We start from the raw sequence: 27,626 nt of genomic DNA on the forward strand, positions 1-27,626 counted from the left end.
AACCAAGACAAATATCTCAACCATGGTATATCCTGCTTTTCCAGATCAGCCCAAGCTGTGCGTTGTTAGGTGCCTCAAAGTGTATGAAGAATTAACGAGGCAACTGAAGCCGAATAGTGAGTCGCAGTTGCTAATAAGTCTGACTAAACCGCATAAGGCAGTTTCATGTGCTAACCTAGCAAGATGGGTCAAGTGGGCTATGCAGCAAGTAGGCGTAGATACTGAAGGTTTTGGCGCTGTAAAGAAGGCATGGTATCAGCAGTAAAAGACAGACACAAGTGACCACAGTTCAAGGCTGTTTATTGAACCTTAATTGGGTTTGAAAAATGCCCATCTAATCCTAAATCTAAAGATGGGAGCAAGCTAAGACCATCAAATAATTATAACGCAGTCCTAGTGGTGTCTTGCCAAAATAAAAGGGCCTATACAGATAAACATATTGCCAATCCTTACCTCTAAATACAAATTAGTGTGGGAAACAATGTTATTGTTTTGCAAAAGAAAATTGTTCAAGAAATGATGTCAGGAAATTCAAGCCTTTGGCGTCCTTTCCCCATGTTTTCAGCAGGGGATAAATCAGAAAACTCGAGCTTAGCACAGTCTCTGGCTTCTCTAGCACGAGGGTACAGTTCAAAACTCCAATATCACGGCCTTCTGTACCAAAGTGTCTTTGTTGTTCCTAAGATCTCTTCTTTGAGAGGGCCTAATGCAAGAGACAAATCACAAAGTTCCTTTACTTTCAGGATTCTCCTACGCACACTTTTCTTAGGTGATTTACTGTTCACCTTGGATCTCCCTCCACTGGGCTCAGATCCACTTTAACACAAAGTTTGTTTTTCACATATACACAATTTTCTTAGGAATTCACGTATCCAATTTCTTGGGTGACTCACGGTTTGCCCCGGATGCCCCTCTGCCTGGCTCATATCCGTTCTAACACAAATTCTTCAATCAGTCTCCCTCTGCCGGGCTCGGACCAATTTATCTAGTGTAACACAAACTTGCTTTAACACAAAGCTTTCAATTGATCTCCCTCTGCCGGGCTTGAATCAACTTTACCTACTTTGCCATCAACTTTCTTTACTGTAGCAATATCAAAGACTTTCGATTGTGCACATGATTTTGCTTGACCCATTTAGGACCACTTCGATTCACAATCCTTTGCCACTCTTTCAGTTTTGTTAACACTCAGCTGGACACCTTGCAGAGACCGTCAGTTAAGCATGCATGCACTGCCGGACCAATCTGTCAAAGGTATCATACATTTTGGCTTCAAAGTTCAATCACTCATCTGCAGTTCAACTTTACTTGCGTTGGTTATCACACGCGTTTCACTCAATGTTCTCAGATCCAGCGCTCGCCATACAATGCTGTCGCTTGCAACCTTGGCTTCAATGCAGACCAATCTTGTATCGGTCTCCCCAACTCACCGGCTGTGTTGATTTCACTAATGCTGCTTTCTTGTTGGAGCCAAGGACAGTACCACGGTAGCTGGTGATTCTCCCTGCCTTGATTGTTGAGGCAGGAGGGCCCCAGGTACCTCCGACACACCATGCAGGATTCCTCAGCCTGGTTTCCTGGTCTTACGCTTTCTATTGTTGAGGTTTTATGGAAGTAACGGTTCCTTGTCGAAAAGGTCAAGGGAACTTCCCTCGTGATCCCCTTCGGTTTCGCCGTTTTCCTCCTCATGTTAAACTGCCATCTTGGAACCGCTGTTTCCTTGTGTGCTTTGCCTCACTCAAAGTGGGCTCTTGTGCTCCACCTTTTATCTGTGTGGGGAAGTGTAATGGGAGTCAAGTGTGAATGATGGTCAGTAATTGCCTGACTCTGCCGGACCATTGTATTCAGAAATGTCGAGTATACGGCTCGGGTGTTATTCCATTTGCTCTCATATCGGGCTGACTCTGAGAAAGTGTTTGTATTGTGAAGGCAGGGTTGAGTTCCTAAGTATCCTACCTGGTAGAATGGAGAAAAGGTGTTACAGGGAAGGGGATACAGCGTCTCACCATCCGGTGTCCCACTCCAACTCCCTGAAGACCCCTCACCCAGGTGAACCTCCCGCAATGGTCCACCCCCAGGAACTGGATCCAAAAGCGATGGCTGTGTCCTGGGCACCTGAATGACATATCTCCGAGGACTAGCGGGTGAGACACCTTCTGGTTTCTCACATGCCCTTTCCCTATTCAATGTAGCCGCATCAACGTTCCCCTGGTCTTTACCTTTTCGATGCTCCACAGTGAAACAGTAGGGTTGAAGGTCTAGGAACCATCACATGACTCGAGAGTTAGTGTCCTTTTTTTGGCTTATCCATACTAATTGAGAGTGATCTGTGACGAGAGTGAACTTCCTTCCTAGGAGGTAACATCTTAGATGGGTGATGGCCCATTTGATGACAATGGGCTCTAATTCTAACACAGAGTCATTTTTTTCACGTGGGAAGAGTTTTCGACTAGTGAATAGGATAGGGTGTTCTAATCCATCACAAACTTGTGACAAAACTGCTTCTAATCCTGTAAAACAGGCGTCCATTTGTAATACTAACTCTTTTGAAAAATGTACTACCTTTAGGATTGGGTTTTAGCAAAGGCTTTGTTTTAAGATGTTGTAACACATCTCATCCTCGTCAGTCCAATGAATCTTCTGGGGTTTGGCGTTCTTTAATTTGTCTGTCAACCTAGCTGTTCTGTTCGAGAAATTAGGGAAAACATACAGTGATAACCGATTAACAGTAAGAATGCCCAGAGGTCTCTCTTGGTTTTAAGTGTGGGGGTATCTAGGACGGCTTTCACTTTTTCTCATTGAGGCTGGACACTGCCATTCCCTACAAAGAAGCCAAGGTATTTCATGGCTGATTGGGCCAGTCTACATTTGGATGGATTGGCAGTTAAGCAAGCTTCTCGGAGGGATCTCATAATAGTAAAGATATGGAAAAGATGTTCTTCCGAAGTCTTACTATAAATTACTATGTCATCAATATAAACCCCACAGAAATCAGAGTAGGGCTGTAATATCCTGTCCATGAGCCGTTGGAAAGTGGCCTGGGCCCTGTGTAAGCCAAAAGGGAGGACTTTGTACTGGAATAGTCCCACGGGCATTGAGAAAGCTGTCTTTTCCTTATCAGGTCTATGTACTGGGACCTGCCAGTGCCCCTTGGTTAAGTCTAGGGTTGATAGGAAGGTGGCATTTCCGAGTTTATCAATCAATTCGTTGATGCGTGGCATGGGATAGGCATCGAAGTCAGAGATGACGTTGACCTGTCGGAAGTCTATGCAGAACCCCCAGAAATGGTCATGTTTTGTGACCAATACTATAGGGGAGGACCATGGGCTTGAAGAGGGTTCGATAATATTCGCCCTTACCATTTTGTTCACTTCCTCAACCACAATCTGTCTACGGGCTTCCAGGAGTCTATATGGTTTCAAATGGACCACTTTTCCCTTTGTAGTTCTGATATAATGATAAGTGGCTTGCACTCTTCCTGGTTTCGCACAGAATACATTGGGGAATGTTGTGACTAAATCTTTTAAGTCTTCTTGTTAACTTATTAAGCTCTTGGGGAATTAATTTAAAGTTATCTATTTCTTCTGGTACCAAACAAGATAGTTTTATGGCATTGGTGGTGGATGGATTTTCCCTCCACTCTTTTAAGAGATTTACGTGGTAGAGATGGGTCTTTTGTTTGCTGTCAGGTTGGGCTACTTTATGGCACAGGTCCCTGTTTGTTCTAATATTTCATACGGCCCATGCTACTTTGAGACAAGTTTGTTTTCAGAAGTAGGTAAGAGGACTAATACCTTTTGTCCTATTGAAAACAATCTTAAGTTTACCTTTTTGTCATAGGTGGACTTTTGTTGTGATTGGGATTTTTCCATATAAGTATAGACTAGATTTCGAACAAGTTGTATATTCTCTCACAATCTGGTAGCTGTTTGCGAAAGGGGAATGGGTGGCTCTTCTCTTTCTTCCCAGGTCCCCTGGAGCATGTCCAGGACATCTCTAGGTTCTCTACATAAAGTAGTTCAAATGGAGAGTATCCAGTGGACGCCTGAGGATGTTTTCTTACAGAAAATACGGCCATGGGGATCATGCGGTTCCAGTCCTTTCCGTCCTTATCTACTAACTTTCTTAGGATCATTTTGAGTGTTTTATTGAATCCTTCTACAAATCTGTCTGTTTCGGGGTGGTAAACTGAGGTTCTTACGGTGGCAATATGGAGCAATTCCTTGACTTCACCCATGAGTTTGCTCATAAAATTTGATCCTTGAGCCGTAAGAATTTCCTTAGGAAAACCAACCATGGAAAAATATGGCAATAGATATTTTAAAATCTGCTGGGTTGTGTTGTTCTGCATAGGGAATGCCTTGGGGTATCTGGTAGCGTAATCAACGATTAGGAGGACATATATGTTACCCATTCTAGAGGTTTCCAATGGTCCAATGATATCCATCCTAATCCTTGAGAGAGGGACTTCTATTATTGGTAAAGGATTCAGAGTGGCAGGCAAGGAAATATGAGTACTGGTTTTCTCACATATTTCACATGTCTGAATGAAGTTATGTATATCAGCATGGATACCTGGCCAGTAAAATTCACACTAATGTGTGCCTGGGTCTTAAATTGTTCTAAGTGTCCCCATGTCAAATGGGAATGTGCAATCTCTAGTACGATCTTCCGATGGGTTTTGGGGATTACTGAGTCTCACTTAGGCCTTCTGTGGATGTTTCCTTTCTGTGAGGTAATCCTTGTTGTAGGAAGAAAAAGGGACTTCCCTTCTCTAATCCTTCCCCTTCAGGAATCACCTGCAAGAAAGCCTCTGCGAGTGCTAGCTCATTTCGCTGGGCGAAGGCTAGGTCGGGAAGGATGGTAGGTTCTTCTTCCCTTTTTGCTTCAGTGGTAGATAGTTCATCAGCTTCCCCAAAGCCTAAGGTACCTCTCTCAGTATCTTCTGGTTCACTGTCTCTAAAATGAGGAAAAAGAGCCCTTTCAAGAATTCCCTGTGAAATGCTGTCCCCACGATGTACTTCAAATGGAATTTCACCATGGTTCTGTAAGAGAACCTCTATGTCTCCCCGTAAGTCAGGATCTATGATGCCTGCTGGGACACCTAGACCGAACTAGCAGGCCAGGCCAGATTTTGAAGCCAATCTTATATAACACCCAGGAGGGGGTATCAAAACTAAGTCTGTGGGAATAATTCCTCTTTTTACTGGAGGGATAGTAGTTTCTTTGCTGCTTACAGATATCAAAGCATATGGATTCTTTTGTGATGATAGAAGGATCTGAGGTTCTATGACTAAGCTTCTGGAATTTTAGGGCTCCCCAATTTGTCTCAATTGAGTCACATCCCAATCCCTGACACCATATGTAAGGAACTGTATCAACAGTAAGACAGACACAAATGACCACAGTTCAAGGGTGTTTAATGAACCTTAATTGGGTTTGTAAAACACCTATTTAATCCTAAATCTAAAGATGGAAGCAAGCTACGACCGTCAAATAATAATAACGCAGTCCTAGTGGTGTCTTGTCAAAATAAAAGGGCCTATACTAGTAAACCGATTGCCAATCCTTATGTCTAAATACAAAATAGTGTGGGAAACAATGTTATGCAAAAGAAATGTGTTGAAGAAATGATATGTCAGGATATTCAAGCAGTTGACTGCTCTTCCCCTCAGGATAAGGTGGCACACTCGAGCTTAGCACAGTCTCAGGCTTCTCTAGCATGAGGGTGCAGTTCAAAACTCCAACATCACGGCATTCTGTCCCAAAGTCATTTGGCCGTTCTAAAAGTCTCTTCTTTGAGAGGGCCTGATGCAACAAACAAATAACAAAGTTCCTTTACTTTCAGGATTCTCTTACGCACACTTTTATCAGGTGATTTACTGTTCACCTTGGATCCCCCTCCGCCGGGCTCAGATCCACTTTAACACAAAGTTTGTTTTTCACATATACACAATTTCTTAAGATTTGAACGTATCCAATTTCTCCGGTGACTCACAGTTCACCCCGGATGCCCCTCTGCTGGGCTCAGATCCATTCTAACACAAATTCTCCAATAAGTCTCCTTCTGCCGGGCTTGGACCAATTCATCTTTTGTAACACAAACTTGCTTTAACACAAAGCTTTCAATTGATCTCTATCTGCCGGGGTCGGGCCAACTTTACCTACTTTGCCATCAACTTTCTTTACTGTATCAATATCGAAGACTTCGATTGTGCACAAGATTTTTCTTGACCCGTTGCAGGACCACTTTGATCCACAGTCCTTTGCCACCCTTTCTCTTTTGTCAACTCTCAGCTGCAGACCTTACAAAGACTTTTAATTAAGCATGCACGTGGTGCCGGACCAATCTATCAAAGGTATCATATATTTTGCCTTCAAAGTTCAATCACTCATCTGCAGTTCAACTATACTTGCGTTGGTTATCACACGCGTTTCACTCAATGTTCTCAGATCCAGCGCTCGCCATGCAATGTTGCTGCTTGCAACCTTGGCTTCAACATAGAACAGTCTTGTATCGGTCTCCCCAACTCACCGGCTGTGTTGATTTCACTGATGCTGCTTTCTTGTTGGAGCCAAGGACAGTACCGCGGCAGCTGGTGATTCTACCCACCTTGATTATCGACGCAGGAGGGCCCCAGGGTACCTCCGACACACATTGCAGGATTCGTCAGCCTGGTTTCCTGATCTTACGCTTTCTATTCTTGAGGTTACATGGAAGTAACGGTTCCTTGTCAAAAAGGTCAAGGGAACTTCCCTCCTTGTGATCCCCTTCAGTTTTGCTGTCTTCCTCCTCATGTTAAATTGGCATCTTGGAACCGATGTTTCCTTGTGTGTTATTTCTCGCTGAGAGTGTGCTCTCGTTCTCTGCCTTTTATCCATGTGGGGAAGTTTAATGGAAGTCGGGTGTCCGTGATGGTCAGTAATTGCCTGACCCTGCCTGACCATTTTTTTGGGACTGTGGGACACGTCAGGTATACAGCTCGGGTGTTAGTCTGTTTTCTCTCATAGCGGGCTGTCCGTGAGAAAGTGTCTGTGTTATGAAAGGCAGGGTTGAGTTCCTAAGTATCCTACCTGGTAGGATGGGGTAAAGGTGTTACAGGGAAGGGTATACCGCGTCTCACCATCCAGTGTCCCACTGCCTGAAGACCCCTCACCCAGGTGATCCTCCCTCACTTGTTCACCCCCAGGACCTCGATCCAAAAGCGATGGCCGTGTCCTGGCCACCTGGATGACACAGCCCTGGGGACTAGTGGGTGAGACACCTTCTGGTTTCTTACAGCGTGCACTCGAGTAGAGGGGCGGTGGTCTCTAAAGCCTTTGTAGCGGGTGCTAGATTGGAAGAAATTATGAAGGCTGTGGACTGGTCAGGAGATTAAGTGTTTAAAAAGTTTTACTTCATACCGATAGAACAAGTGGCTTTGTTGGTGGTGAGTAAGCTTTTAACGAGCATAATACGAGCCTCTGTGCTTGACATAAAATACAGATTGACCATTCTAACGTTCAGGAAGGTCATAATTCTATTGAAAACACTGAAGCGAAGTATTATCCCACCCTGATTGCAAGTTGAATGCATAGCTCTCAACCCTTCACGGCCCTTGGACAGGTGAAAACACCCGATTGTGCATTTGGCGGATGAAAGCCCATTGATTCCTATGGGCGTGTAGGGAGCTTGGCGGGTGAGAGAGCTGCGTAAGTGCATAGCTCTCAACAATGTGTGTAACAAAGGCGGGTGAAAACACCCGATTTTAGTTTTGGCGGGTGAGAGGTCCATTGAAACGAATGGGTGTGCAGGAGGCTTGGCGGGTGAGTCACCTGTTCATAAGGCGGTGACACCGCCAAAAGCGTGTGAGTTGAGAGCTATGCTAAGTGGCAGAAGACACCCGCCAAAAGCGTGTGAGTTGAGAGGTATGTGAATGTATAAAACTGTATTTACACATGATTGTTACATGTTGATTGTCATGAAATCTAATATTATAAAGATGCCGAAGACAGTTCTGAAACGTATTGTTAAAGGTTAAGTTATGTGACATTGAAGAACCCACCCAATTTTGATGACGAGTTATTTGTTCTATTGTAGGAACGGAGACAACGCAGCAGGGCATCTGGCGCCTAGAAACACTTGTGTACAGGTGCGTTATAAATGCCACATCATATCATAACAGGGCCAGTATTAGGGCGTGGACCGCTGAGGAGCAAGAGTTTTTCAAGTTCTGATGACAAGAGTCAAAATTCTGAAATTAGTTGAAAGAATGCAGAGGAAGTCGCCTCAAAGAAAGAGGAAGTCGTTCCATTTGGATGGACATATATGGGAAAAAGCGACTGTGGTTGGAGGAGACAGTCATGTGTGTATTTTGTTTGATTAAAGGACTCATTCCAGCAGAAGTCTTTGGGAAAAGTAGACTTGTTGAGTTCTAGTTACTTTCATAGCTCTCAACTCACACGCTTTTGGCGGGTGTCAGGCCTCGTAAAGGGCAGACTCACCCGCCAAGCCTCCTGCACGCCCATTCATTCCAATGGGCGTCTCACCCGCCAAAAACAAAATCGGGTGATTTCACCCGCCTTTGCGACACAAATGGTTGAGAGCTACGTTACTTTTAATGGTGCTGTTCTCTGCGAATTAAACATAGAAAAGCATAATAATATGCCTCCGTGTCTTTATTCGAATCATGACTTTACTGAACGTTGGTACGGAAAATCTGCCTAGAAGCTCATGCCTGGTAACGAGCTACACCGTAACAACAACAATCCTCTTCTCCCGGGGGTCATTTCGATCGTTTTTCCGGCATTTGGTTGAGGGTGCGGCTAGTAGGTTGATTAGCACTCTGGAAAACCAATAGAAGATGACTATCCAGCCATTGGTGGCGGAGCGGCGCAATTCCAGCCAATACGAGCACTGTGGGCGGGTGTTGACGGCAGGTGACGGCAAAGAAAATGGCGAATGTTGTCGCTGTCCGAATTTGGACCGGCTTTACTGGGGCGATTTTCCGCTTTCTACTTGTAGCGGGGTCAGCGTGGGCCGACCAGACTGACGAGTACTTGAAGCGGGAACATTCCCTTAGCAAGCCTTATGGGGGTGAGAGAGAGTACGACGTCTCATGGCCGCTAGGAACACGGGAAGGGTCTGTCTGTTTTGGTACAAAGGGATGTTCTGGAGATAGGGGGAGAGCACGGATTGTTAGCCGTTCGCAAAGCGGCTATGGAAGTATGCGACAACTGCAGTAGGAAGAGGGAGCGTTGCAGTAGGAAGAGGGAACGTTGTTTCGGTTAATTGGGGTAAAAGACCACCCAAGAGACACTGATGACTAATTCACTGTACTACACTACACATACATTACTGTATATGAAGCGCCAAGTTAGTACATGTCATTTCAATAGTCGGCCACCCTAACCTAAGTATTCGAGTTGCCTGCATCCCTAATAACTGAATGGTAAAGCTTAAAGAAAGTGTTAATAAATTCAAGAACAGGAAGTTTCAAAGATTGTGGAGTTGGTTGTAGGTTCAGGATTGATGGTCCCCTGCGCACCTTGTGTTTATGTTCAAAATGTTTGCCTGCTGACTAATACATGGTTTGTCTGGAAACCAACTCCAAGGTTCCTGGAGTAATTGATGCTTGATGGGGTGACAAACCGTAGTTGAGTGTGGGCGCTGGCTGGATCCGTGTGTCCAATGTTGGTAGTTAAGCTAACTTTTTGTAGACATGGTGTTTTATTGGTGTTTGTTAACAAAACCAGTTAGTATGGTACAGCCAGGGGTATTATATTGGAAGGCTTGTATTGGAGCTGTTGGTTGTTAACACGCATTGGGATGTCAGAAAGATGGCAGATTAGTTTGATCTTGCCGCGAACGGCGAAATGCTCCAGTGTGGGGGGTGTCATAATGGGTTTTAGGTGCAGCTCAATTATTTTTTAGTTTTGACATTTGGGGGTATGCACCAAGTGCTGCCTCTAAATTAAAACTATGGGATTATGTATGCATAGCCTGCCACATAACCCCACCCATTGACCATCCATCCATAACCATTCCCACCCAATACTTGCAACCCCTCCCCCTGCACAAAAAATACCCCTGGGATCTCTTGGCTGCCTCTGAGCTGTTGAGGGGCATTGCTCTTTCTAAGATGCCTTCTGAAAGATAACTACCGAATTGCATCTGCAAACAAGCTCCTGTTGTAATAAAAATGTCTTAACCAAGTGTGCCTCCAGCTGCTTGATTCATAGGCAGAATGTTCTTTGCTTTGAATTCCTATTAACAAAACTGTTGGCAAAATCAGCAGTTTTGGTTCCTGTATATGCGTTTGTCAGGCATCATAAAATGCCATCTACAACATTTGCGCTTTGACAACCGGTTTGTAGCATTATGTCCGTGCCTTGAAAATACTTCTCCTATGGCCCCACAAAGCCCAAATTGTTCTATTTGCCAATTCTTGTTTGATAAATGTATGGTAAATTCTTCTGGGGCAGAGATTTTGCATGTCTGAAGCCTGCTCCTGGGTCATCCCATTGTGCTGCCAACATCTGTTTTCTTTTCACGTTTTTCTTTTATGCAATGCTTTTTTGTGTATTGCGGGGCCTCATGAGACACCTCAATCAGTAATGAAGGAAGTGTGCGTGGGTTCTTCTAATTTGAACTGTTGCAGCTTCTGTTACAAATGTCTGTTAATTATCAACACTGTGGCACATATATATTTCAAAGTGCACAGGTGGCTTTATAAGAAGCAGTGCCTTCTTCAAACTAAGTTGTACGTCTGTCAATTACAGAAGCAGTGGACTTTTGCATGTTGTTTTCTGCTGCTTCTTTAGTCCTGAAAAGAAAAGTCACCCAGGGTAGCGTTTATAGCAATCTCAAGTTGTTTCAGATCAGTTGTGCAATAATCAACCAGTCATTGCTTCTAAGCTTAGCTCATAGAGCATTCTGGTCCTTGTAGATCTAAATTCACAATTTAAGAATAGTACTGTACGGGAATGCAAAATGACTTGCTAAAAAGAAAAAGCGAGAACTATAGAATATAACTTGCAATTTTACTACGATTGGTTTCCTCATTAGGGATAGGCGAGAAAAGTGGTAAGTTTTGTCTTTATGACTTTAGTCAGATTTGTACACACTGTGGTTATGTTACTTCATGTGAAGATTACTGTTTAGCCAAACATAAAACCTTTCTTACTGAGGTTATGGTTTTATCCTTTGGGAGCAGGATCACGTATATGTAGCTCTCCGGTGCCATGCAGAGATCTGTGTGCACCCTGCAAGTACGTTTGAATTACAACAGAGCTGTCGCTGCCCTTTTATTCTCCCACAGTTGTTTAAGTAGGACTGAGGGTCCGATTCTGAGCTCGTGCTTAGAGTAGTGTAAAAAGCAGACATTCTCCCCCTCCAGTTACCAGCAGTGAGCACCACTGTTCTGAGGTGGGTGGAAGTATTGGACGGGGATGTTTAAGCAGGTTTTTCCATAGTACTCTAGTGGGCATTGTAGGAAATACTAGTATTAGTGAAACAGCAGGGTGTTCATCAAGTTAATCCCCACTCTCACGATTGGTAGTGTTGCTGAGTCGACAGACACAAACGCTAGTTATTTAGACACAAACTACCTGCTTTTCTCACCTATCCCTAATGAGGAAACCAATGGCATTAAAGCCTGCAAGTTATATTTTGAAGTCCTGGCTTTTTCTTTTTAGCATGTTATTTTGCATTCATGTACAGTACTATTATTTTATATATTTTGAAATGTATAAAGTGCACAAAGCCCGGAGGCATCTAGGCGCTAAATTTATAGTCGCACTATTGTAGGCAATGTACAAGGAGTGGACTTTATACTGAAATGTTTATAAAATCACTAATCCGGAAACAGGCAGAAATGTCGGGGTCCAGGTAAATACATGATTGAGCCATTTTCTTGGAGTAGCCAATTTGTCCCCATGTAGAATATGGGACAGACCTAATATAACTGCTGTGGGCATGGGGGGAAAAAGATTAGCAACTTTTTTTGTTTGATTTTATTTGGGATTTTAAGCATATTACAACCAGCAAATTCCTCCACCCTCGTTCCTTTCCCAAATCCGGAGTGCATACATAAAAAAAGTATCAAATATATAATACAACAGACCGCCATACAAACTTTTCCAAAGACCACGTTTTCATGCAATACCTCCATGTGTAGTATTTTTTTTTTAGGACAATGTGTAACTCTTTTTTTGTATAAAGTTCAGGATCACCTTCCAGTCTTTGGTGAATTCAGCATGAGCACCCTGTATGGAATACGTTATCCATTCCAGTGCCAAAAAATTGCCAATCGGTGATTTGAGGTGGTTCTGTCCGGTTCCATCTTTGGGCTATCCACAGCAGTGCAAAAGCTTTCAAATCATGTCTCGAGCACTGTCGAAGGTTCTCATCAATGACCACCAAAAGACATGATATGAAGGACCTAGGTACACTCGGAGAAAATATGTCCACCATACAGTTGTTAACCTCGTCCCAATACTGCTGCAACACCACCAAATATGTTCCCATACCTGCCAATATTAAGCACAGATGGAGGGTAACATTCTCTGTAAACGAACAGGTGTCTTTGGCCATTGCACTAGTAGTTAGTAACAATTCTCTGTTTGAGCAACCTATTATGTTTGGGTATCTCTTGTCCATAATGCCTCCCAATCCTCCTCCATTAATTCCTCCCCTAGTGTTATGCCATTGTTGTATATACCTTATTGAATCCCTAAGGTTGGGGACGGGTGATCTACCAACCATGAATGATTAGAAGTTACGCATCTCTCGAAAGGTGTTGTATCTCTTACTGCAGCCTTCTTAACAGGTGGGGCTGAAATAACGTGCCTAACTTGGAAGTACTGGAACTGGGATGTTTCACGCAAAGCAATCTCTTGCTTGTATTGTACAAATGATTTGATGTAATCTCCCTGGAACATCTCTCAATCTCTTGCAACCCACACACTTTCACTCTTTAAAAGCATTAGTATCGAGACCAGGGGTGAATTGCGGATTGTTAAACAAGGGCCTAAGTAGGGTGGGGCTGTGGGGGAGGGTATGTTAAATGATATTTTTTTTAACCACTTCATCCCATATATGCTCTACTGTCCCAGTAATCTCACTGGGGGGTATATTAGGTCGATCCTGTCTCGGCAGTCAAAGACATTGGCCTCCCAACACGTTCTCCATCTGTAACCATTGTTTGCCTGTATCCCCCATAGACCAATCTTTGAGGACTCTTATTTGTGCCGCCTGATATTTCATAAAATTCAGGAGACCTGCCCTGTTCAGTTGGGGCCATTAAAATGTGTTGGGATACACTTGGGGGTTTTGTTTTATCCAAATGAACTTGGATATCAACCTATGCAGCTTCCGAACAAAATATCACGGGAATCCGTATAGGTAGTACCTGGGGAAAAAAATACAAAACCTTGGGGAGAGTAACTATTTTCGCTGAGTTCATCCTGCCTAACCAGGAAATGGTGAGAGGACCCCACTTTAATAATTGTTTCAATGCCCTTTAACAGGGGAAGCTGGTTAGTGGCATACAACCAACTTATCGTGGGGGTTATAGTCACTCCCAATAACTTTATCCCTTCCTTCGCCTTCCCCAACTGCGTGTTTATCTTTGACCTGCCACTGTGCCAAAGTGCACACATTCGCATATGGCCGATTGCAGGGTATTGCGAGGGTCAGTTGCGATAAGCAGTATATCCTTGGCATATGCCATGATTTTATGCAAAATGCCCCCAAACCAGATTCCTCTAATGCCCTGTGTCTGTCTAACTTTCGTGAGTAATGGTTCTAGATAGTGCATACAATAAGGGTGTCAAAGGACACACTTGTTTAGTCCTGCTTTGCTCTGAGATGGGGGGGGGAGTTGCCCATTTACCATTAATCTTGCCGTAGGTTGCTTGTAATTGGTTCTGATTTTGTCTTTGAATTTTGGACCAAACCCCAACTTTCCCCAATGTGAGGAAAAGAAAAGACCACTTGACCTGATTGAATGCCGTTTCTGTATCAAATGAGACTAGGACTGCCGCAATCGCCGCCTTCTCCGTTTCCCCCAGTATATGAACTACCCTCTGGATGTTATCATGTGTCTGTCAATGTTTTATAAAACCTGTTTGATCTGAATTTATTAAGAGAGGTAAAAGGTCTTCCATCCTATTGGCTAACATTTTTGTATACGTTTTGCATCTACATTTATTAAGGCTATTGGGCGATGTGACCCGCAACTACTTGGGTCTTTGCCCGGTTTTGAAAGCAATATTTTTTCTTCTTCCATGGAGGGCGTGATACCTCCTGATTGTGTGAAAGAGTTATACTGACTTGTTCATTTTGGTGTTAAAATGTAGCTATACATTTTATAAAAGCATGCCGGAAAACCATCAAGCCTGGGGATTTATCCACTGTTAATTCACGTATCACCCGATATACCTCTGTTTGTGTGATTTCCTTTTCTAGCGGCTGACTTTCCAATTACATAAGCGCCCGTAGGGAGACCTTTTCCAGGTATTTGCATTGAGTATGCGGATCGGGAGAGTCGGATCGATAAGGTCTGAATAAAATAAATGAAATTGCCTAATGATATGATTGGTTTCTGTAGTTAATATCCCCATTGGGGAGCCTAATCTGCTGTATAGTTTGCGGGGCTACCTGCTGACGGAGCTGGTTAGCTAGAAGACTTGTCTATTTTATTGGCGCTTAGGTAGTAGTCTTGTTTTAAATAAAGAAGGGATTTTTCTATGGAAAAGATTAAGCCTCCTTACGGGTGGCCCTAATTGTCCTTTGTAACTTTGGGCCCGTATTCGTTTCCATCTGTGACAATACTTGTTGCAGTTCCCCCTCTACTTTCAGTGCCGCCTTATTATTCTGTCCGATGGCCTCTTCCGCTATAAGGAGACCTCTCATTGCAGCCTTAAAGGCGAATTACCCATACCGCTGTGTCCCCCGCTTCATTAATTTCAAAGCAGTTTCTAATATGTTGAGCAATATTACCACTGCTAGATTTAACTTGCAGTAATCCTAGGGGGAATAACCACAGCCTTTCTTTCGGAACGGTCATCTCCATGTTGCTCAACGCATAGTCTGATATTGTTATAGTTGTCTTGATTTGTGTTATTCTTCCCAAGAGTGGGAGCAAGGCCAAATCATAGTCAATTTGTGAGAATGACAGATGCACAGCAAGTTCTACTTCTTAACCAGAGGTGCAGGAGAGGTGGCACCAGCCAGCTGAGGAGTCTAAGGGATCCCCACAGAAGAGTTTAAACCCAAAGTTCAAGGGGGCTGGAGAGGCCTGGTGGCAGAGTGAGCACAGGCTCACGATTGTGCAACGAGAAACACCTGTTCCCAGAGCCAGGGAACTAAACACTGGATTGAGGGCAAAACCTCCATGGGAGAGTACCCATGTAGCTTGCTACTGCAAAGTGGCCCAACTACTCAAGGTGCACATGCAAGTTTGGCTGTCGGTCTATCTAATGGAAGTGGTCTCTGTGACTCAAATTCAAGGCACATTAACATCCCAAATGAGATGATTGTAATGAAGAGGATAGATGCAACCCACGTGATAATGAACACAGCTACCTCAGCGGAAGTGGCGCTCAGCCAGTGACACATGTTAGTGCAAGGGAGCACACGTTTAAAGGAAGACGACAGGAACATTGTCTAAAGTTGGAGGCAAAGGCTGTGTCACATCATTGAACTGAGGCAGAGTCATACACCGCCAATCAGATGCCAGGCACAGCAGAACTAAGCTCCCACTTTCAGCCGCCAGGACCAAAAGGGTTTATCAGGAGCTGCAAGTGATGAGGGATCCAGCCAGGATGGTCTGATAGTCCCAACAAGGACAGGTAGAAGTAGCCTCTATGGATTCCACAAGCACAGAGGTCTAGATCCAGACGACTTCCAGAACTACTGGCTGGCTGCTGGGCTTCCATGGCCTGGCCAATGTTTTGGAAAATGTAGTTATAATGCAATTAGAGGAATATGTTGATAAAGTGTTGTTACTGGAGCCTGTTCAATCGAGGTTCCATCTGAAAATTGGCACTGAATCAACATTGCTGGCTGTCTGGGATGATTTGTTAGAAGCTGCTGATCACGGGGAACTCTCAGTACTGGTTGGAGAATCACTGCATCATGCTTAGTCACATTATTATGACCAGGAACGTTTCGGAACAAGCCATCAAGTGGTTTGTATAATTTCCAACAGACTGGGAGCAACGTGTGAGACTGAGTGGGTTTACCTCTGATCCTTTACCCCTGAGTTGTAGAGTGCCACAGGGGTCTTCATTGTCCCTGTTGCTATGGATATCCTGAAGAACCCTGAGGTTCCTCGGGATACGTAATCTGTATCTGGCAGGAAAACCTGAGTAGCGAGTGCCAAGGTTCAGGCTGTTTTTTTTTACACACTACGCCTATTGCGGTAGGCTCTCCCATTTGTTACCTCGAATGGGCATGCAGCACTAGTGGGTGCGGTAGTGTATTCACTACTGGACTACTATAAGTGGAATGCCAGCAAGCAGGTTCTTAAACCATGTAAGCGGTTGCAGAAAGCCCAAAATCCTGCAGTAGATTAGTGCACTGTGCCGATTTCTTCTTTGGCTGACTGTGGGTGAAGGAATAGATTTTAATATCCTCTGATATTTAAATGCTCAAACAAGCTTGCTCTGTCATATATTTGAATAAAATCAGCAGCTATCAACCTACACAGCCACTCTGATCAGCTCATAAATTGCTACTGACAGTTCCACCATCCTCCTGTGTCTCAAGGGGCAACCACAGATTTGCTTTGTACAATCCCAGATTATGGAATCTTCTTCCATTTGAGATTCAGGGCCTTAAAATGTTTCCTTCTCCTTTAAAATGTTTCCTTCATTTCAGAAAATCTTCAAAAACAATCTATTTAAGTAGATTTAGTTAAGGCAGTTCTGGGGTTGGGGGTTTTGCCAGGAACTTGGAGGACCTTGGGTCCATTTTATATTGGCTTGCATCGAAATAGAGGATGCCTTTGTGGGCTCAGGATGACCCTACGTCATCAAAAATGCCAATTTGGCTGTGTCTGGTGGTCCATACAAACCATGGCCAAAAAGCAAGATGGCCCTGGGTAGCTCTTAAAATATGCATTAGAATCCCTGTTGCTACCATATTTTTTTCATTGGGTTAGTAATACAATACAAAATAGCTACAAGCATTGTGTAGCCAGAGGTACACGTTTCAGGCTGCAAGTTACTTGTCTGGCATAAAACGTCCACTACCAACCCCCTCTATTCTTTGTATGCACACAGCAATTTATTTCTTACCAAGAGTCAATTGTGACTCTCCAATGTCTTGTGCTGAGTGCACATTTTGAGGCCTCGTATAACGGACTTGGATAGAAGCCAGCAAGATTTAAGACGACCCACAAAGTTAAGCAAAAAAAACACCTATTGGAGTTCTGCTCTAAAGTTATCATTTGATATAGTTGCTTAATATAACTGTTCAGAATGATGGGTGTACATTGAAATGTAGGACTGAACCTGGGGTATGTAGTGCATTAGTAAAGGAGAGTACTTTTTGAACACATTGATGTGAAGATGCTCTTAAGCGGCATTGGGTGACTACTTTTATGTTGCAATGCATTTTGAAGGTGTCCTTTTGAGACCCCCAACCTTCCAAAAAGCTTCTCTATCTGCTCCTTCTGTCAGGAAACCTTAATCACACTTGTACCAATTGTTAATCTACATTGACTTCAGTGAGATCACCCTCCAAGATTACTTGACTTCTCCCAGCTTAGAAACTGAAAGGGATACGTGATATGAGGTTGTTTAAGAGTTCTGTGGTAAAGTCTGTATTGATAGGGTTGTCGTAAGTATAAAGGGCAAGTTGCTGCTGTGAATCAATCTTACCAATCCACTCTTTTTTTTTTTTTTTTATAGGTGTGGGTACCTCTAGCTCCTCCCTTTGGGACATCATGGGAAATGCCATTGTGACCCCTCAGTACATCCGTCTGACGCCTGACATGCAGAGCAAGCAGGGCGCAATCTGGAACCGGGTGGTAAGACTGTAGACATTGATGGCCCTCCCTTTTAAAAAATACATTTAAAAAAAAAAAAGCTTGTCTTTGACTATTTGTTACATTGACAAAGGCAATATTTTGGGCTATTGTATGGCATAACGTTTTCTTTTTTTAAAAAACTTTATTTTTGGTTGCATGTCACAGTACACTCGCAGTAATTCTCATAAACATGATACAAATATATTATGCACTTCATAATCACACAATCCTTTTCGGACTAATGTTATACATCAGGCGCATGCAGTTATGTGAAATGTAGACACAGTGCAGATAAAAGGCGGCAAAAGTCCATCTGGATAACAGTGTAGTGTTACACTTCATTCACACTATCCTTGTCAGTTTTCTGTGTCAAGAGGTTTCAGTTAAATATGTCCTAAATGGAGCCCAAATGTCCTAAATGGAGCCCAAATGTCCTTCGGTTTGCATAGAGAGGGTATCATTCCTACATAGTTTTCTTCGCATTCATTCACATATACCAATGCTGAAAGGAACTGGTCCACAGTCGGAGCCTGTGTGCTCTTCCATTTCTGGAGGATACATTTCTTTGTGACTGCGCATACGACATTGAACAGTCTCCTGATTTTTTTCCAGGACCTTTCCAATGTCCCCGAACAGGTATTTCGGGGTGTTGAGGTTTGCGGGGATTTGTGTGATCTCCTCTAGGATATTAGCTACCATGCGCCAAAATTCCGCTACTTGGGGGCAAGCCCAGTACATTTGAAAGGAGTTTGCGCCAGGTGCGTGGCATTTTGGGCAATTGTCAGGTAAGGTGTCATAGAATTTCACCATTTTTACCGGGGTGAAGTGTAGCTTATTCAGGATCTTGAACTGTATTAGTCTCAGGCCTGCATTCAATGAGATCTTTTTAGATAGGAGACAGTATCTGGTCCATTTCCCTATTTCGATAGTAGTACCCATGTCCTTTTCCCACGATGTCTTAATGGTGTTTAGAGTTTCTGTATGTGTCTGGACTATGTTATATAGTTTGGACACCCCTGTGCCCGTCTGAGAATACAATGACTGATAACATGCATGTTCGGGGGGTTCATCTGGAAATGTAGGCCAGTGTTTCTTGAACGCCGCTTTCATGCGGTGGAACTGAAGAGTGATCAGTTGGTTTCCACCGACCGATTCTGCAAGTCCTCAGGGGTCATGAATTTACCATTTGGGAACATGGTTTTCATTGTAAGCTCATAATCTGGGAGCCACCCTTTCTGGATACCAATGTTGTACGTGGGTGTGATGCCTGGGAAGCTCCAGAGGGGGGCCTGAGAATCATAGGGGTTATCTATCTGTAGTTGTTTGCTGATTTCGGCCCATGCTGCAATTGTACAGGAAGTGGGGTCAAACTTGCAATCGTCTCTATACCTTTTCGTAAAAATAATGTATCGCAGGTGTAACGCTCACCTGATTCCCGCAGAGGCGCCGGTCTTGACTGGGTGAATGCCGTGTCTTCAAAGGTGATGTGTAACACACGGTTGGTTCCTCGGGCTGGACCTCTGTGCACTGTGTGTCTGACTCGGAGAGTAAGATGTCTGCAGATAGAAAATATGGGATTAATGAACTGGGGTTATTGGGTGCCTCTCTCCTCTTCCCTTTCTCTTCTCCTGTAGGACCCCAAAGGTTAACGATCTCACCTTAGGTAGGTGAACACCGAGCTCTCCATCTGCCTCGGGGGCAGGGTGCCGTAACCAGTTTCTTCACTGGATAAGGGTGCAGGCTTCTTGACCTCAGAGGACTGCTGTCCGTCGTTTACTGCACGAATGGTAAGTTCTGGGCACTTCAAATGTCTTAAAAGTCTTTAAGTGCGTAAGGCGTAGCTGCTGTGGAGCGGTGCCGAGGAGCACGTGAGTATGGCTTTTGACTTATGTAAAGTTCTTTTGTAATGATGCCTCTTGTTTTGCAGGGTTCCGGCGATGGCGGATGGCGGGCTGAAGAGAGTTGAGGATCGAACCCGCGTGAGGAATAGAAGCGCTTGGAAGCACGTAAGTGAGCGCTTGTTGCCTGCTTCACGATGCGCACTAACTGTCTTTTACCTTGCAGGTACAAGTTCGGAGCTTTAGAGAAGCTGAAGGGTGCTGGGATACCCGCTGATTTCGGCGTGAGTAGTAAAGTTGCCCAATGTCTCTAAACGCACCTTCTTTTGCCTTTCAGATGCGGGATGCAGCGTTGAAGGCCTCCGGAGCGTGCGAAGAGCCGGTAAGCTTTTGTCTTTCAGATGCCGGAATGCAGCGCGAGGTGTTGGTGACAGCCGCTGGACCAGGTAAGAGATGCGCTGCCACTGAAGACCGTAGTGCTAACCTGTTCTTTCTTTGTCTTTATAGGTGCTGCTGAAGACTGGATTCCAGGATGGTAAGCCTTTGTTCCCTTAGGCACAGGATCAGAAGACACGGTGAGCGTTCTGCTGCAGAGAATGCAGAATAACGCAAAGCAAGATTTATCCATCGGGTATGGTTTAAATAGCCTCCTGTAGTGCTTAGGTGTCTGCTTCCACGGCCTCGCCTAGGTAAGAAAAGAGTTCCTGCTTTCCAGAAGAGTTCGTGTTCTGAACCTAGGGAGTGGCTCCTGCCCCACCCAACAGGAAAAGTAGTCCCAAACAGAAGAGGATCAGGGGCTCAACTGGCAGGTAAGTAAGTAGCATGGTCTGCTGCAGGTAAGTCCACCCAAGCATTATGAGCCCGGTGCTTCCAGCGCTGGGACTGGGCATATTTATGAGCCTGGTGCCACTGGTGCCAGGACAGGGTCCAAAAGGTCCCAATTGGGACTGGCCGGCACCCGGAACCGGGGTTATGGGTCTGCTTCCAAGGGAGTTGGGTAAGTCCTGACCCTTTGGAAGCAGAGATCATGACAGCAGGTCTGTTGGACGGACTGAATGTCGCTCGATAGGTATGTGTGGTGCCTTATCCGAAGGGTCTAGCAAAAATTTTGCATAGTGTGCCTGTACTACATAATAGTATAGTTTGAAGTCGGGGGCTGCAAACCCTCCCTTTTCATAGGTTTCGACCAGCTTGGCCCAACTAATTCTGCTTGCCCCCCCTTTCCAAACGAAAGTAGTAGCCATGAATCGAAGGTTAATGAAGGGCCTGCCCGGCCAAATGGGGACGTTACAAAAGATAGGAGCTTGGGGAGTACGGTCATCTTGAGAACCGCTATACGGCCAGCAAGAGATATGGGGAGTTTGGCCCAGATTTGAAGTTTCGAGTATATGGATTGTAGAGTGGCCTCGTAGTTGTCTATATACAGGGAGGTGCTATCACGAGAGACTAGGATTCCTAAATATCTGATGTAATCAGGAGTCCATGCGTGTTTGTGGGGCAAGTGGTGGCACTAGTCAATGGGAAGATTTCGGACTTGGCCGTGTTGATCTTGTAACCTGAATGTAAAGTGAAGTCGCTTATCACGGCCAGTATGGGGGGGATGGTTCTTCTCTGGTTCACGAGCATATAACAGTGCATCGTCAGTGTATAATGAGATGGCTGAGATGGCTTGGTATGCCCCTGACATATATATGCCTCTCAGCACTTGCTCGGCCCTGACTGCGGCCGCTACCGGTTCAATAGTTCGAGCGAAAAGTATGGGAGAAAAGGGGCTCCCCTGTCTGGTCCCTCTGTATAAAGTGAATTGGTCAGACAGAGTTCGATTGGTTAGTACCCTGGCTTTGGGTGTCGAGTACAACAGCCTGACACATCCCGTCAAATAGGGGCCGAATCCGAATTTGTGGAGGACCTCAAACATATATAGCCATGAAACTGAGTCGAACGCTTTTTCTGCGTCTAATGATATGGCTACGGCTTGCGCCCCTGGTTTGATCTGTGCCAGTATACAGAATAATCTGTGCAAGTTTAGGGCCGTGGATCTATTGGGTATAAATCCACGCTCGTCAGGGTGAATCAGGGTGGTCATTTTGGGGAGCAATCTGGTGGCGAGTACTTTTGCATACATTTTGGCATCAGTATTAATCAAGGATAGGGGGCGATATGAAGAGCGTTCGTGTGCTGGGCGTCTAGGTTTCAAAAGCACAGTAATAACCGCATCTGTCATTGATTCTGGGAGTGAATCTGCATTAATGGCCTCCTCCCATACAAGAGTTAGTATCGGGGCGAGGATCGTGGAGAAAGATTTGTATACTTCAGCCTTCAGACCGTCCGGTACTGGGGTTTTACCTGATGACAGCAATTTGATTGCCTCAGCTATTTCATCGCTTGTTATTGGTTGCTCGAGGATCCAGTTGTCCTCCAAGGTCAATTTAGGGAGGTCAATTTTACTCTGGTATGTCCGTATATTAATTTGTGTACAGCTGTCATGATTGGCATATAGATCAGTATAGTAATGTGAACATTCAAGGTTTATTTCATTTTAACGACCGTTCCACCCTCCGTTGGGATGCTCATGATAGGAGTATGGTTGCGTTCGTTACGGAGCATGCGGGCAAGATGGTGACCTGCTCCATTGCCCTCCCCGTATCTGCGTGCTCTGATGGGGGTGGCCATATATTGTTGTTCTTTGGTTGCCAGATCTTTGAAAGTTTGGAGTTGCGCACTAATATCGGCCAGGATGCGCTTATCATGGGTCATGCTGTAATCAGTTTCGAGTGTTTGCAGGCGAGATTCTGGATTACCCAACTCGGTTCTGACAGCTTTAAGGAGGCCGGTCGTTTTGGAGATCAGGTTTCCCCGTACCCATACCTTAACCGTCTCCCATATAGCCGCCCAACTTTCTACGGAGCCCTTGTTCAGCTGGAAGAATTCTTCCATGTCGGTGTGAAGGGCTTCAACGACACTCGGGTCTTTTAATATGTTGGGGGACATCTTCCATCGTTGTACTTGGCGATTTTATGTTGGGGGAACAGTATGTCCAGGGTGACTGGGGAATGGTCCGAGAGCGTCTGAGGGAGGATCTTGCACCGTTCAATGCAGTTAACAAGGGGGGACGAGATGAGCCAGTAATCTATTCTGGATTCGGTGTCATGGAATGAGGAGTAAAACGTGTATTTTCTGTCATTAGGGTGGGTCCCCCTACAAGCATCAGAAAGGGTAAGTTCCTCTTGGGCTTGCCGAATAATGTTCGCTGCTTTGGTGAGATGCCTAGGCCTGCTGGAAGACCTATCCAGTGTGGTGTCGAGAATAGTGTTGAGGTCTCCTCCCCAAAGGACCCAGACATTTGTCGTCAAACCTATCATTGCGAAGAGCTGTATATATAATTCTGGGTCGTCCAGGTTCGGACCATATGTATTGGCCAATATGAGTTTTACGCCAGCCAACGTGCCCCAGACAACAACATATCTGCCCTGCGGGTCTATCTTGCATTTTTCAGTGGAGAACCCCAGTGACGGGTGTATCAGTGTGATGACCCCCCTGTTCTGAGAGGAATATTCCGTGTAATGTCTGTTGTTACCCCATTGCCGAAGGATACTCTCGTGTGTGGATTTCAATGCATGGGTCTCTTGGAGCATCATAATGTGTGGGTGGTGCCTGTTGATGTATGCCCCCACCTTACTGGCTTTTGCTCTATTATTTAACCCCCGAACGTTCCATGTGATTAGTTTCAGTTGTAGCCCTCTGGGGGTTCTAGTGTTTTGCGCCATTTTCATGCATCGTGATGACATTCGAGAAAGTGGGTATTCTTGCAAAGAAGCCCTGCGAGTGAGCCAGTGAGTGCTATTTAACAGTGAACAACCAGCAACAAAAAAAAGAAACTTTGTGCCTTGTGCCCAACCGGGGCATCCTGAGGCCTTAACAGTGTTCTCCAAAACAGAGAAACGTCCCGAATTACCTGAACCCGCTCCCTCCCACATCATCATGCCCAACTTGATGATCCCCTTTTTTACTAACTTGTGGGTGAACCCAGAGAAGGGGTCGAGTGCAGCAACTCATCCGGCGACATTCAAGGATAGGGAGCAGAGGTACACCTCTGCCTGTCCTTGCTTCAAACTTTTTGGGTGGCCCAAAGAGACCATCTACCGATAAGGCTAAGGCTAAGAGTAACGGTTCAAGCTACACTGGCTGCTGCAGGTCATTCTGGTCGAGTTCCTGCCTCCCTGGTGGGATGGGTATCGAGGCTTCCATGTAAGTCAAGGCTGCTGCAGGGGATTCAAAGAAATGCGCTCTCCCGCCGTGCTGTGTATGAAGTTTAGCCGGATACAAAAGGGCATAGGGGACCTGTCGCAGTCGCTGCTGGCGTTTAATGGTTTCGTAGGATCGTCTTTGAGTTTGGACCCCTGCGGAGAAATCCGGGTAAATATGGATGTGATCATTGCCGATTCTCAGGGGTCCCTTCTGCTTTGCCAGCCTGAGGACGGCTTCCCTGTCCCTGTAGTTCAGTAGTTTGGCTATAACCGTACGGGGAGGAGCCCCGGGCCTGGGCGGTGGAGCGAGGGAACGATGAGCCCTCTCATCTAGGAACTGAGGTGAAAAGGCTTCTTCCCAGAGGAGGGATTTCAGAAGATTTTCGATTCGGAGCTCCTTTGGACCCTTGCAGAAAGACTCCGAAAGGCCGACAATGCGGATGTTTCGCCTGGAGCGAGATTCCAAATCATCGCATTTGCTGCAGAGTTTATCCATTTCCCCCCTCAGGAGAGATCTGTCCTGGGTATTTTGCCGGGTCGAATCCTCATTTGCACCAATCCTGCCTTCAGCCTCTGTGATTCTGGCACTATCTTTGTCCAATCGGGTCTTTAGTGAACCAATTGTGGAGACCATGTCATTGAGTTTGACATTTATAGCCAAGAACCCGCTCTGCACCGTGGTGAGTAGGCGGTCGTATTTCGAATCTTCCGATGGCAAGGGAGAGGAAGGAGGTGGTATGGCCGGGCTTTCGGGAGGCGACTGTGAGGTGGTAAATGAATCCATGGGGCCAGTTCTTTTGTTCTTGCTAGGCATTATGGAGACAGTAGATTAGCCTGTGCCAGTTGGGATGGTGAGGTTGTGCCCCAATGCGCCACAGCAGGAGACTCGAGTAGTGCAGGGTGTGCCTAAGTGTCTCGGCGTGTCTGCCCCACCACCCGTTCCACAGTGCTGTATTACGTGGGCCAAACAGAGTGATATTCCTCAGAGCTGGGGTGCGCAGACACACACAGTGCAGTAGAGTAGCAGAAAGTTTGGGACTTATCGGGCGAGGGCCCAGAGTAGATTAGTGGGCGCAAACTATAGCCACCACGGCCCGTGTCATGATACGCCAGGGTTGTGCCGATGGTGTTGGGACGACTGGGTTGTGTCTTCCCACGTCGATACTGGCAGAGGTTGTGCTTTGTTTCACAAAGGAGTCTGCTCTCTGTGTTGCCCAAGCATAGTACATCAGTGTCCCAAATAAGGCTTGTTCTGAGCTCGAGGCAACCCCCTAACGCCACTGGCAGGGTAGTGACCCCCTCACCGAGGGGACTGCCAGGGTCTTGTGGTGGCCACCCTCGCGCCCAAGGGCCTCACCTGAAGCCGCTGCATGTACCTGCTGACGAGGAACAGGATCAGTCATTTTCTCAGGACCCCAGTGTTTAGGCGTAGTGCGAGTAGTGCCCGGGCCCCGCCACGCATCCAGCGGTCTGCCGCACTCTGTGGCATACTCCTCCCTCCGTCCTCCTTTGCAAGGCTACGGGGCCGTCCCGCTCGGTTCACCGAGGAACCAGGACTGATGAACTGTGGTCCGCTGTGGGCACGCAGGCACGGTATAGTGTCTCCCGGCCTCCCCGGGCTCTGCGTTGGCACCGGCAGCCCCCCACCGCGGGGCATGCGGGTCCGGGTCTGGGAGACAGTGGGGAAGCACATCCAGCACGGCGTCCCGTGCGCGATACAGGTCCAAGGCCGGATACTACGGGGCACAAGCTCCACGGTGCTCCACGCTTGCAGTCTTCCAGTTCCGCTCCGCCCACTGCAAGGCCCGTGTGGGTCTGGGAGCAGCGGCTCCCTCGTAGGATTCCGTGGAGCCGTGTGGCGGCCCGGGTATGTAGGCTCAGGGCCTGCCCCCGTCCGAGGGCTTAGGATGTCCAATTTCGGTCGGAATTTCTCCTGCAGGAACCGGAGTGTAGCGGGAAGCAGCCCAGCTATTTTTGAGGCTCGGTGCACCCTGGAACCAGGGGAACATTTCACACAGGCTTCATGCCGGCGAGGAGCTCCTCACCTAAGCGGCCATCTTGTTGCGCAACAGCGCCCCCTCCTCGGCATAAGGTTTATACATGTAGATACACTTGGGCAGATGGGAGATCTATCTTGGAGAACGCAGCCAGAGGAAGGAGAGAGGCTGCACGAGGGGTGAATGAAAGAATGCAAATGTAATAATTGTTGAGCAAGGCAGGATGTGTGAATTGCTGATTGAGTATGCTGCTGGAGGGATGAATTAAAGATGGATGGATGGATGAATGAATGGGTGAGGGCATATGATAGCGGAGGCTGTATGGACGGGTAAATGCAAAAGTGTGATATAGAGGAATACATTATTCATGTAGATTGTGTAAGGACAACAGTGTGAACCCCATTGTAAGGCTTTGTCACACAATCCCACCATTTACCAGACGGAGACCAGGAAGCTTGAGCTGTCATTTTATTGACTTTATGAATCGCTTCGCCAAGGCAACGCTCGTGCTCCGTCAACCCCGCAGGGCCTACAGCGTTTTTCCAATCCCCGGTTGGGATTTTGGAATAGAGCTGAGGGAGCCCGGCTCCCGAGCAGCCTGCTCCATTAGGTGGGCAGGACCAGGGGCCCATCTCTGCGTGGGCCTGGAGTTGGAACCCCCGGCAGGGGCTACAAGGGATACCCGCATCCAAGCACAGTGCGCACCCAGGAGACAGGGGGCCTGTCGCACCACGGACTCGCCAGCCACCCAGACTGCAGCGGTGAGCACGAACGGCAGTGGGCACCAGCCGCCCCAGCAGAGCGGACACAGGGGCGGGGCGCTGAGAGGAGGGCCCTGCCACAAATAAACAGGAGCGGTGGGCTCCAACGCACGAGCAAGGCCCGGAGCGGAACCCCTGTCGAGGGCTAACAAGGAACACCTGCATCCAAGCACAGTGCGCACCCAGAGACAGGGGGCCGGTCGCACCACGGACTCGCAGGCCCCTTGGTGGGGGGGGGGTGCATTGGGTAGCCCGAACTGCAGTGGGCATCAACCACACCAGCAGAGCGGACACAGGGGCGAGGCGCGGAGAGGAGGGCCCCACCGCATATAAACAGGAGCAGTGGACTCTGACGCACGAGCAAGGCCATAGTGAGCTGCCACGTCGGGGAGCCGGACCCCCCCATTCTCCCCCCCCCCACTGCCCACTGGAGTGGCCGTCCTCAACCGGCGGCCTACACAGGGAAGTGCCATTAGAGAAGGAGTCCGTATTTGGGGTGTCGGCCCCAGAGACGTGGGGAGACGCAAACCGCGACCCAACGCTCGCTCAGCTGAACCCGAGCCGGGGGCGGTGACCTGACAGAGGTGAGGTGACTCTGCGGGGGGGGGGGGGGGGAATCCATACTGTGAGGAACTAGGTGTGAGGATCTGCCTGCCTCCCCCCGTCCCCCCCCCCCGCCTCGCTGCGGCCTGACCCGGATGGACCTACCCAAGGAGAACTACCCACCGAAAGTTGGGGGCCACGCATCCATCCCGGGAGGGGAGGT

General features: G+C 46.6%; 1 protein-coding gene across 2 annotated transcripts in view; it reads left to right on the top strand.

Annotated features, from left to right (window-relative positions):
- The first annotated feature begins 8,909 nt into the window (after nucleotides 1-8,909).
- The window catches only part of LMAN2L (lectin, mannose binding 2 like), a 336,208-nt gene continuing 317,491 nt past the window's right edge, over nucleotides 8,910-27,626 (top strand). For both annotated transcript variants that reach the window (XM_069619073.1, XM_069619074.1), the window contains exons 1-2: nucleotides 8,910-9,076; nucleotides 17,899-18,017. In XM_069619073.1, the coding sequence (XP_069475174.1) occupies nucleotides 8,935-9,076; nucleotides 17,899-18,017 (261 nt within the window). In that variant the 5' untranslated portion in view covers nucleotides 8,910-8,934. The remainder of the gene's footprint in view (nucleotides 9,077-17,898; nucleotides 18,018-27,626) is intronic.

The sequence above is a fragment of the Ambystoma mexicanum genome, chromosome 10 (assembly GCF_040938575.1).
Source record: "Ambystoma mexicanum isolate Mex_15411 chromosome 10, UKY_AmexF1_1, whole genome shotgun sequence".
NCBI classification, from domain to species: domain Eukaryota; kingdom Metazoa; phylum Chordata; class Amphibia; order Caudata; family Ambystomatidae; genus Ambystoma; species Ambystoma mexicanum.